Here is a 12,484-nt window from a genome sequence, read left to right on the forward strand (position 1 = left end):
TTAATCAAAGCAGAAGTTTCACCATACAGCAGTCCAGGTTTCCTGGTTAGAAATCATGTTGAAATAAAAAGAGAAAAACCCAAGTTGGATATTAACTACCAAGGTATTAATAAAATCATGGAATTTGATGGGTACTTCATACCCAGTAGAAAACATCTAATTGTTGTGTATGCAATGCTAAAGTGTTCTCAAAGTTTGATTGTAAGTTTGAGTTTTATCAAATCCGGATGGAAGAAGGCAGTAAGAAATTCACAAACTTCTATACACCACAAGGACACTATATTTGAGAAGTTATGCATATGGGATTGGCCAATGCACCTCAAATATTTCAAAGAAAGATGGATAATCTTTTTAAAAAATATTTCAACTTTATGTTTGTTTATATTGATGATATTCTTATAGAATCAAAAAAATATAGATGAACATGTCAAAAATTTAGAGATTTTCTTAAAAATTTGCAAACTAGAAGGAATGGTTTTATCTGAAAAGAAAGCAGTCATAGCAACAAGGAAAATTGAATTTCTTGGCATTGAGATTGATGAATCGGAATAATTCTACAACCCCACATTATGGAAAAGGTACAGAATTTTTCAGAAAAACTCAAAGACGTAAAACAACTCCAAATTTTTCTAGGAGTAGTTAATTTTGCAGGGATGTTCATAAACAACCTAGCGATGCACAGGAAGGTGTTCAGTACTTTGTTAAAAAAGGATGCAAGGTTCATATGGATCGATGAACACACTTAGGGGGTTAACCAATTAAAAGAGATATGTAAGAATCTCCCAAAAATGGCTATACCCTTAGATGAAGTTGATCTAGTGTTATTTACAGATGTCAGTGACGAATAATGGGCAGCGGTCCTTACTAAGCTTAATCCAGATGGGGAAGTACCATGCAGATACTGTAGCGGTCTATTTACAGAATCTGAGGGTATCTGATGACATATCAACGAAAAGGAATTTATGCAGTTAAAAAGACTTTTGAAAAATGGCAATTATTTTTACTTGCAAAAAAATTTACTTTAAAGGTTGATAACACACATGTATAAGCTTTCTTAAGAAATAAAATTGAATCTAAACCTGAGAAAGCTAGGCTTTTAAGATGGCAAGCTTTATGTCAAAATTATATTTTTGATATTGTTATCATTAAATCTCATGAGAATATTCTTGCAGATTTTCAAACAAGAGATGAAAGGTAGTGATGACGATTCCATCATAAAGATGCAGAGACACCTCAGGGAACACCTTGGGTTGCTTCAATCTGAGTTCAACCAGCTAATCATAAATGCAGATATGGCAGGCCAGTTACAAGCTGATAGGAGCAAAGTTTCTAATCAAATTACAGGATGTATGCAAGCTCAAAAACAATTATGGGTCGCTATACAAGGGCCGATTCTTCGAGCTATCAAGAAACCACTGGTTTCTCAAAAACAAGAAATGCTAAAACCATCGATTTTACTAAAACAAAAAATGCAACCATTGGTTTTAGAACAAGATATTGGGGATTCTAATACCCAGGAGACAAGTGTTAATCCATCGCTAGCTTTTGATAACTTGGACCAAGAAACAATTGATGAGTAAGAATCATCAAGTCAACCCTCCGCCTCTGGGGTAAAAGAGGAAGAGATCAATCTTAGGCCTAATCTGAACAAAAGCAAATCTAAGATTGATACTAATCAAGATGATATTTCTCCATTTCAGGTATATCAACAAAAATGGGATAAATTGAATACAAGAAGATAAATCAACCCAAATACTTGTAGGGTTGACATTGCTGGAAAATATCCAAGGATTTGGTTAAATAATAATGTCAATCCTAAGGACATAAAGATATGGTATGAATTTGGAGCTTTGGCCTCGGTTTATATGAAATCACCAAGATTCTCTGAAATCTCACAATTACCAAAGTGGATTCGGAAAGCAGTTCAAGAAACATGGGCAAATAATGATCATTTGTCCAGAGGAGATGTTCTGGAATTATATTTCTACAGTGCAGCTCCAGAACCAACAAGGAAAGGCTCACACGAGGCCTTTCATTTCATCAAACTTAGGAGACCTGATTCAAACAACCAAATATTTATCAAGGATCCTATGACTGAAGAAATACCACTGGTTTCTACGTTTGGAGAGGATGAAATATCTACCTGAAGAGCATGGGGTATTAGGGTCTGTCTCACTGAGATGGACAAAGTTAAGTTCTCATTCAAGTTTTACCAAAATTCTGTGAATGGATCTTTCCTGTTAAATACAATGACAGGAAAAACTACTGGATTTGCGGAAGAACTGAAACGACCCTAACTCTACTTTAAATTAAACTAAATAAAATACAGATTTTTTTTTAAAATTTTCGGCATGACCTATCTATTCATATAACCAACCACCTGTCACAGACAACAAGTTTAAAAAATGCAAACAACACTAAATAAACTAGACTGAGAAAGGAACGAGAACTGGAGAAAAGATTCGACATTTAAACATCAAAAGATTAAGCAATCACATAATTACATACCCATAAATAATTCTAAAGAATATTATCTTTACATTTGCATTTACTAAATTAACAAGATGAAAGACTTTAAAGTGCTAAAATAAACTTTTTTTGGAAGACTGGCATGGTCAGAGGGATGTGCCGTGCCCGCATCACAGTCCACCCGATAGTCCTATCCCGCAATCTCAATGAATACTCCTCACCTGAAAACAATAAGTGTAGTGAGTCTAAAAGACTCAACAAGAATATTAGGGGGATGGATAACGAGTACTACATAAATACAAACACATGCAAATTAAAAAATACCTGATACTAAATGTACTTTTATTTTTGTGCCCCTTTCTTTAAACAAAAATATTTTTTTTAAAAAAAAATGAGAGAACATGAATATAACATATGCATGACTAAGTCGAACATAATCAATGTAATTGAATAAACTGTACTGAAACATGGTCGTAAATGATTTGAACTGTAACTGTGAACTTAGATCCTTGAATTGTGACTCTGTGATTTCGATCATGATCATGGCTGCAGTTCACTATGCCGCAAGGAAGTCAGGATAACTCTCAAACTCGTCTTGCCCATACTTGGTAAGGGAAGTCAGGATTTCTCCCAAACTCGTCCAAACCCATACTTGGTAAGGAAAGTTAGTATTTCTCCCGAATTCGTCCAAACTCATAAATTTGGTAAGGGAAGTCAGATCGTCTCCCAACTCGTCCAAACCCATATTTTTCTATAGTCACAATCATCTCACTTCGTTCAAAATATTTTCTTTCATACTTTCTTTCTTTCTTGCCTTGAGATAAGAGCTTAGCATGCATATGTAAATATAATGTACTTGTAAATATTTACTCAATAATCATGCAAGAGACTCCAATATGGTTGACCGGGATGGTGATTTAGGAGACAAACCAAAGGATAGAATTCTAAACCATAAATTTGCACTAAGGACAATTCGAGCAGTTCGCCCGTAAAATTTTTAACTTACTCATTTCTTATTCAAAAAGAGTTCCGCTTGAAACCACGACTCTCACACACTTAGAACTAAATTACGAAGTCATCCTCGGGGTATTACTCTTATCCAAACATTTTATAAACATCTCAATTCCGGGCAGCAACCTTATTAAATCCAAAATTCTGAACCTCTGTAAGCAAATGTCTAGAACTTGACCAAAACTTAACCGAATTATTTCCGCTTGAAACGACATATTCCCAACATCCTAAACCAATTCCATACCCGATCCCTTAGCCAAATTCTTATTTTAACCCAACCTTAGCCACAAGTTTCCGGACAGCTCAACCATTTCTAAAAAATTCTGCTCAAGCCTACTTCTTGTACTTATTCAAAAACTCAAATATGAAACTCCCAAGTTCCAAGACACTAGACTAGGACCAATGCCACACTTAGGCTCATCCCAAACTCCTAAAAACTCACCCCAAACCAGCTCACTTTACTAAAAAAAAAAAAACAGCCCTTAACAGTCCCCATAACCGAGCTCCCACAACTAAAATCGATGATCCCCTTCTCCTCAACTTCACAAGCTAGCACCTACTCACCCTAAGCACTACCATGTGAGCTACATTCTCACCCATGGTAGTCTCTAATCACCATCCAATCAACACAATTAAGCACACAATAGTTCGGACCAAACATTGCAAGATAATAAATTTCTGAAAAATTTCAAAAGCTTGGTACCAAAGAATCACCATTTCAAATTTCAGAGTTTACATCAATCCCCAACATACATCATAATATCACCGTTCATAAACACAAGCACGGCCAAATCCATCATGAAATTTTCGAAACAGGGCACCTTATTTTCGAATAAAACATGAAAAGTACAAACACACTAAATAATAATCTACAGGGTGAAGGAAAGAAACCACATCCTTGCCTTAGCTACAAAAATTGAAGAACAAGAGCTCAAATGAGCTATGGCCGATTCGATGGTGAGCTGAAATTATGCTGAAACCGAGCTGCCAAGAAAATGGATGCACCAACTCCTTCAGCTCGCCGAAATGAAGCTTTGCCGGAGAAGAAGGAGAGAAATAAAGCTGTTGCGATCGAGCTTGAAGAAAATGGCCGATTCTAGGGGCTGCTTCGAGCTGAAAAATCGAGCTCAATGGAAGAAGAAATCCCGCCCAGCTCGCCTAGAAGATGTCTCGCTGGAGAAGAAAAGAAGATGGAGGAGCTGCGGCGGCGTGAATGGTGGAGGAAAGTGAAAGCTGATGGATTGGGCTTGGGGAAGAAGAACAGGGGAAAATATATCGTGAAGGGTGTGTGTGTAATGAGTGAGATTTGAGTGTGAAATTTAGGGATTAGGGTTATATATTAAATTGAGTGTATGAGGATTTATTAAATAAAAAGAAAATGCTACACACTTTTAAAAATACTACCTAAACTTAGGAACTAGGATTTAACGAATTTAATTTGCACTAATAAAAATACAAGCTTAAAATTCTAATTTAAAATAATATATTGGGTTTCACTAGTTCGGGAATTAAAGTGCTTAATTTTTCGCAAGAATTTAAAAATAAGCTCTAGAATGCGGAACTAGAAGCTATTGAATCCAAGAATTAAAAATTAATACTTTAAATATTTTGATGTCGCAGCGTTAAATAAAATTTTTAAACAACAGACAGAGCGATTAAAATAATTTTACACAAACTAGTCAAACGTTTAAAAGAAGTTTAAATAAATACACAAGCGGAAATAAAAACCTTTAAAATGATTTGGACAATAAAAACATTTAAATAATTAATCTAGGCATTCAAAATAATTTAACATAATTTAAAATAACTAACCGCTAAACTTAGGTTATTTAAAATAAATAAGTTGGACACTCGAAAATGTTTAAACAAATAAGCTAAACAGTTAAAATCATTTAAAATAATAAACTAAACAATTAAAATTAAAATCATTTAAATATGCAAGCCTAAACCTTTAAAATATTAAAGAAATTTAAATTGCACAATAAAATTATTTAGACACATAAATTTAAACAATTAAAAACATTAATTAAATAGTTAGTAAAATAAAATCATTTGAACAAATAATAAAATATTTTATTAGCAAATAATTTTAAATAAAGAATTTAAATTAATTAAACGTAAAAAAATTAATAATCATAATATTTATTAAATTAATGCATGTAATTTAGTAAATTGGATTTTAGTCGTCACAAGAACGCTTCAAAAAGAAGAGAAATCTTTTGTGGAATAGCAAACTTCCAGGAAGTAAAGAGACTCGCCGGAAATTTTGCAACATGGCTCATGTGAGAAGATGGTCAGAAGTTATTTGCCCGGAGTGCCCAAACCAAAAGGAGCCTGAATTTGGGAAAATTTTTCGATCCCGAACGGATCGAAAATATTTTTTCGAAACAAGTGAAAACCCATCCATCGACATAAGAAAAATGTGAGGAGGATAGAACCAAAAGAAAAATGCAGACATGTGACTCCTTCACTAGAAAAAGATGTCATCAATAATGACATAAAAATACAAGGTAGACAGCTGTGAGATTCCCTGAAGTTTCTCGGTGAAACGAGTGAAATCACAACTATAAATACAAACATTCAAGGAAGCTGAAGACATCGATCATTCCCTTCAGTTTTCTTACAAATAAATTATTGTAATATTTCTCGTTCTATTTTCTAATAAGTTTATAAGTTTTATGTGTTTCAAGAACAAGTCTACCATGAGTAGCTAAAACAAGTTGTCTCCTCCTCTTCAAAGGAGTTGATTTATGTAATAATATTATGTGTGAATAAATTTCTGTAAGTCTCTTGTTCTTCTATGCTCACATTTTATACTCTACGCCTTATGGTAGAAAACGAATTAAGGCTGTGATGAGTGCCGTTGAAGGAGCTTGCGCAGAAACCACCTGTTGCGAGTGCGTGGTTGGATTGTGGGAAGCAATTCGTAAACTCGGCAGGTATGACCCGATGACATTATGATCAAAAAGATATTTAAGTTTTATTCATTATTCGAAAGCATGCATGTTGGACTCTAATCTAAAATATATCGGCTGAAAATCTTGCGTAACCAATAGTTTTACATGGATTGAACTAATTCGATAGGTAAAACAATGTCGCTTACAAAGAATTAGTTATTAATTACATAATTAATTCTAATTTAGGACCACTTGAGAGTAAAAACAAAAAAAATTGGCTAAGGGGAGTTAAAAGAAAGAAATGTTTGGGAAAAAGGATTTTAAAATAATTTACCATCATTGTATTTATCATTATTAATATTTAATGCATCAAAATTTCAATTTAGATAAGTTGTCACGGAAATTGATCATTTTCTCTAACTCTATTTATCCATCACAAAATGAAGAACATGTACGTATGCCTCCACGGGAATTAAAAGTGAAAACCCATCCATCGGCTTGCAATATTCCAACGTAAAATTATCCCATCGACAAAATCCAATTTGTGGCCAAAAAGAGGCAATCGGGATTGCTGAGTGCCACATGGCAAAGCCTGTGGGAGAGAATTTGAAGAGAAATCTAAATCCCATATACGAGCCAATAACCAAGTGCCTATGTGTACATATCGCAATCCACAAGACCATCAAAGTTTCATGTATAAGTAAATGAGCAAACCCCCTGTCTTCCACCACATTGTACCCTCAAGCTCAAAGTCCCAAAGCAAATAAAGCATATAACAATATATCAAGAATGGCAACTTCAGCAATTCAACAGGCCGCCGCCTTGAAACCTCAGAATGAGCTCGTCCGAAAGGTTGGAAATGCCGCCGGAAACGGCGTCGGACGCTACACCATGAGGCGTACCGTCAAAAGCACTCCTCCTAGCATCTGGTATATATTATATACTACTTTTTTTCCGATTATTTCTACATCTTGTTCAATGTTTTTTTCCCCCTAACAGATGGATTACTTTCAACAATAAATTATAATTATTTTCTTTGAAAAAATATTTACGTACCATTTAGTGCTGTAACTACATAGTTCGATGCATCAAATCAAACTCTTTCAAAGAGATGTGGAAATAATTAGTGTTGATGCATGTAATTTCCTAATTTTTTTTAAATTACCCTTGCACAATATATGGATGCCCAGCCTAACCATCTTATTATTTAAAATTTAAATTCATTGTCAATTGAGTTGTTAATGCACTGCTATATATTAATGGAGAAATTTGAATTGTGGAAATAGGTACGGGCCGGACAGGCCCAAGTACTTGGGCCCATTCTCGAGCCAGACCCCATCATATCTGACCGGCGAGTACCCCGGCGACTACGGGTGGGACACCGCCGGGCTCTCCGCCGACCCGGAGACATACGCCAGGAACCGGGAGCTGGAAGTGATCCACTCCCGGTGGGCCATGCTGGGAGCCCTGGGTTGCGTCACCCCCGAACTCCTGGCCAAGAACGGCGTGAAATTCGGCGAAAGCGTGTGGTTCAAAGCCGGATCCCAAATCTTCTCCGACGGAGGACTGGACTATCTTGGAAACCCCAACCTCATCCATGCCCAAAGCATTCTGGCCATCTGGGCCTCACAGGTTGTACTAATGGGATTAATCGAAGGGTACAGAGTGGGCGGGGGCCCGCTGGGTGAGGGGCTGGACAAGGTGTACCCGGGCGGAGCATTCGACCCGTTGGGTTTGGCGGATGACCCGGATACCTTCGCTGAGTTGAAGGTGAAGGAGCTGAAGAACGGGAGACTGGCCATGTTCTCCATGTTCGGATTCTTCGTGCAAGCCATTGTTACAGGGAAAGGCCCCATCGAGAATTTGTACGATCATCTTGCTGATCCTGTGGCTAACAATGCTTGGGCTTATGCCACTAACTTTACTCCTGGAAAGTAGTCGTGAGGATTATTCCAATTGTTTTGAGTTTTATGTAATAAGGATCGATCTTCAAATTACAGTTTGCGTGACTACTGAAATTATTATATATGTGTTCTTATGAGTCCTTCCTTTCTTGAGAAATTTTTTATTTTATTTTACTATTTGGTTTTAGGATAAATCAACATTTTAAACTAATAATAATAATTATTATAGGGGATAATTCATACCCAAAATCACATACAATATGCTAAAATGTAACTTTCGGCTTAATGATTTTCGTTTCCCCAAAATTTTCAAAATCTATATCTCGGTAAATGCGATATTTTTTCCCGAAAATTCGATATATTTTTTTACTTTAATAATGATAATTTTAGAAATATTTGTAATCACTAAAAAGTGAAAGTTGGCTTTTGATTTAAATAATTATTTTGCGTGTATTCAACCCTAATTAACTGATGAAAAGTTAATTCTGTTTTTAAAATAATAATTTTAGTAAAAAAAATATATTATAATCACTTATTTATAAAACAATATTAATTTGTTATTTTCAGTTTTTCACTCTGTTTTTCAAACACAACATACTTCTCTCCATTTCTCAATAATCTATAACATGTTAAAAAAATCTTTTCTAAACACTCCCATAATTAGGCGCTTAAGTTGTTACAACAATATAAGCAATATTAATAATTTGTTGCCCATAGGGGCATAGGCGAGTTGGTAAGGCCTGAGGTGACGTGGAAGAAATTCCCCAGCGTTGCGAGTTTAATCCTCATGTGGAGAATATTCCCTGCTAGAATATTGTGGGGGGTATGCTCTGGGGATTGGGCCATGTGCTTCCTCCTTTAGGTCTCTGCCGCTCGTGCACATCCCTCGATTTACCCTCCGCATGAGCCAATGGATCTCTAACTCATGTGAAATGGGGTCCCCTTGGAGTCAATCCTTTTTCAATATTAATAATTTGTTAAGAAAAGAGAGAGAGAGAGAGCTTTGGCCAAATTAATGTGAGTTCAGTCTCACACTTTTTATTAGTTTTTATCAATAATTGAATATTGTCGATCGGAGCAACATATCACATTTTTTTATTAGGTTTGCAAATTTAATCTCAAACTTCACCAAGTAATTGAAAGATTGTTAATTAAAGATTTTTTATTTTAATAATATAGTAAGATATTTTCATATAATTTTGCGTTTTTTTATTAAAAATTTAAATCAATTCCAAAAATAATTAACCTAAAAAAAAAACCAAAGGTACTGGTTTTAAAAAATTCCAACTCCGCGACCACAAATTCAGCCCATTTTGTCAACAAAAAATTCATAACATATCGTATCATGGATCAATTTTATAAGACAAATACAAGATTTATTTTTTCAAAAAAAAAATATTACATTTATAACACGGATATCTCCCAGAAGATCTATTGTTTTGTCAAACATTCGAATTTGGGCCGTGTACATTTAGTTTCGAGAAATAATTATTCTCTTTTCAGGCGACAAATATCGGAACTATCTATGATAATGTTGAAGGACAAGGTGATGTTACCTTATATTCTACAAAACCTTTTCCCTTTATCATTTTGCCTCTTTTGCCTTACTTCAGCAACCCCTCCATATTATTCCATTTCCCTCTCCAACTTATCCTCTAGGATTTTTGCACCAAAGTCGTCTCATTCCCGTCTTGTTAATTGCATCACTAATCTCTAAATCGCAAAATTCGTAAACTTGTGGCCGAAAAACAATACCATTCTTCCCTATATATATTGCATATATCTACATGTACATGGACAACACACGCAAATCTTTCCTAGAAATTAAACCCATTCACGTTTCTTGCATATATATTGCATAAACCGTTTTTATTTTAATATAGTTTACATTTTATACTTATTATGGCATCTGTATACTCATGCTACCTCAATAAGTAAAGACCTTGAATGTACTATAGTATTATAAATATGAGGTTGTACATCTAATGACAATCATGAAATATAAATTTGAGTTACTGCATAATCTAATTAAAGAAGTTCCTACTTGATTAAGCCGCTTGAAAAATGATAGAAGTTGCTTGAGCTACTAACATCTATGATTTTGTGTATCATGTTTCATTGGTATAACATATATATAGAAATGATCAAACAAACAAGATGTTTGCTCATTTGATGAGTTAACTGAATAACCCTCCTTAAGACATTCCGAGTGGCTATCATTCATCGATCGAGTAAATAAGTCCGTGTGATTATAAGATTAGTCCTTATGAACTGGGGCAAAACTGAAGTTTTACGTGTTAGGGCTGCACTTTGACTCATTTACTGTAGTGACTCGCTCTGTAATCACCTACTAACAGAGATTTTAGGCATAAAATTAAACTTAAACAACAATAATCAGAGAAACTGCGGAAAGCTTAAGTCAAATACTAAACATGACATAAATACAACTGGTAAAACACTGAAAACCCAACATTAAAATAATACAACTACTACAAGAAAAAAGGTGAAAGACAACGCTTTTTCCGCGTTGTTAATGTCACCGAAAAAGCGTTGTCATAGTCAGTGTTGTAAAAGACCACGCTCAAAGATAACGCGGAAAAAGCGTTGTCGTTTTGGACAAAGACAACGCATAAAAAGCATTGTCGTTTCAGAAAAAGACAACACATAAAAAGCATTGTCGTTTCTAAAAAAGACAACACGTAAAAAGCGTTGTCGTTTCTGGTAAAGACAACGCTTAAAAAGCGTTGTTGTTTCATAAAAAACGTTGTCATTTCTGGTAAAGACAACACATAAAAAAGCGTTGTCTTTTTTTAAATAAAAAACAAAAAAAAATTTAAATCACAAATTTTCAATATTATAAATCACTCAAAATTCAAAAAATTTTAAAATAAAATTTAATATACAATCTTCCAATATTATATATCATTCAAATATAAAAAATAATCGAATTCTAAATTAATAAACACTAGGAAAAAAATATGCATTAATCTTGAAAAACCTTGATTCCTCACTTCAGCACATGTTAGCATCTCAAGCTTTCATAAAAGCCGCAACAATCTTTTTTCCTTTAATTTGTATCTCCATACTGTAAATTATTAAAAATAAAAACAAACATAAAACAAATATGAATAGATTAAAATGAAAAGTAAACTTAAAACACATATTTATCAGTAAAAGAACATGAACTACGAATGACGAAATTATCACTAAGCGATTAGAATTATCAAATGAACTACGGATTACAAAATTATCAACAAGCGATTGGAATTATCAAAAGATATTTTCCTTGTCAACGACCCAGCCAATACAATCAGAAAAATCTAGCAATGCCAAAATCTTCATTTCAAACAGCAAAACAAAGAAGAGAACAAATGACTTATACAAAAATAACAGCACAAAACCAATCATTCCTCAACATCATTACCTCAAGATCGCCATCGGCCCATCACCCTCGTTCAATGTCAGACTATGGAGCATCATGCTGCATTGAAACAAAATTTTAAAATCATTTAAATTTTGATTGCTGGGGTGGGAATGAATAAAAGATCTGAAACTAAATCACCTCCCAAATGACATATTGACATCCTCCTCTAGAGGAGCACATACTACTGGACATATGGACCAATCTAAAATATACTTATTGCACTTGCTCACAAACAAACCTCACAAAAGCTCTTAAAAACAGAGTCAGCTGCAATGAACTCTTGCATGCTAGAAGTTCTCAAAATAATCCGGAGAACAGAATTTAGGGCAGGCTCAACTTGTGGCTCCTCCCCAAGTACTTTACTTGCAAGGGCATCACGATTCTTATGGTGATTGATGACTAGGTCACCAATACATCTGAGTGCCTGACAAAAGTTACAACATCAAATGAGAACATCAGAAACTATACAGAAAATAAGACATGATAAACTTGATAATATTTTACGAGGAAAGAAAACCACCACATTTGCACATTGAAAATGAAAATGGTATTGTAATTTGACCAATTAATGAACATTGTTACTGCATTCTTGATATTCTACACTCTGTGACATCCTTAGGTCATGCATTTGCATTATTTCGTGAATAAATAAACTGGTGAACTTGTTTTGTATTTTTTGGATGAAATATGGTGAAAATCAAATTAACCATAAATTTATCCTTTGGGATTTGAATTTCAGTTGTGTTACATGCGGTGTGGAGTTTTTTTTTTAGTTTTGG

General features: G+C 34.4%; 1 protein-coding gene and 2 long non-coding RNA genes across 3 annotated transcripts; 1 reads left to right on the forward strand and 2 right to left on the reverse strand.

Annotated features, from left to right (window-relative positions):
• Window positions 1–2,450: 2,450 nt before the first annotated feature.
• On the reverse strand, window positions 2,451–4,767 carry LOC140866991 (uncharacterized). Its single transcript, XR_012145009.1, has 2 exons — window positions 4,383–4,767; window positions 2,451–2,690 (listed from the first exon to the last, which is right to left on the reverse strand). It is a non-coding gene; the product is annotated as an uncharacterized lncRNA (long non-coding RNA).
• Window positions 4,768–7,097: 2,330 nt separating this feature from the next.
• LOC140860181 (chlorophyll a-b binding protein 5, chloroplastic) lies at window positions 7,098–8,403 on the forward strand. The gene is made up of 2 exons (XM_073263036.1): window positions 7,098–7,306; window positions 7,664–8,403. Exons 1-2 carry the CDS (start codon window positions 7,167–7,169, stop codon window positions 8,313–8,315), a joined length of 792 nt encoding a protein of 263 aa, XP_073119137.1. The 5' UTR covers window positions 7,098–7,166; the 3' UTR covers window positions 8,316–8,403.
• Window positions 8,404–11,145: 2,742 nt separating this feature from the next.
• Window positions 11,146–12,130, reverse strand: LOC140894397 (uncharacterized). Its single transcript, XR_012153812.1, has 3 exons — window positions 11,944–12,130; window positions 11,706–11,762; window positions 11,146–11,366 (listed from the first exon to the last, which is right to left on the reverse strand). It is a non-coding gene; the product is annotated as an uncharacterized lncRNA (long non-coding RNA).
• Between the last annotated feature and the right edge of the window lie 354 nt (window positions 12,131–12,484).

The sequence above is a fragment of the Henckelia pumila genome, chromosome 4 (assembly GCF_033568475.1).
Source record: "Henckelia pumila isolate YLH828 chromosome 4, ASM3356847v2, whole genome shotgun sequence".
Lineage (NCBI taxonomy): Eukaryota > Viridiplantae > Streptophyta > Magnoliopsida > Lamiales > Gesneriaceae > Henckelia > Henckelia pumila.

What these genes read in the sequence shown, in the direction of transcription:
- LOC140860181 (XM_073263036.1), top strand. Translation starts at nt 7,167, where the DNA reads ATGGCAACTTCAGCAATTCAACAGGCCGCCGCCTTGAAACCTCAGAAT. An exon ending in AGCACTCCTCCTAGCATCTG is followed by an intron (nt 7,307 to 7,663) that starts GTATATATTATA and finishes TTGTGGAAATAG; the next exon opens with GTACGGGCCGGACAGGCCCA.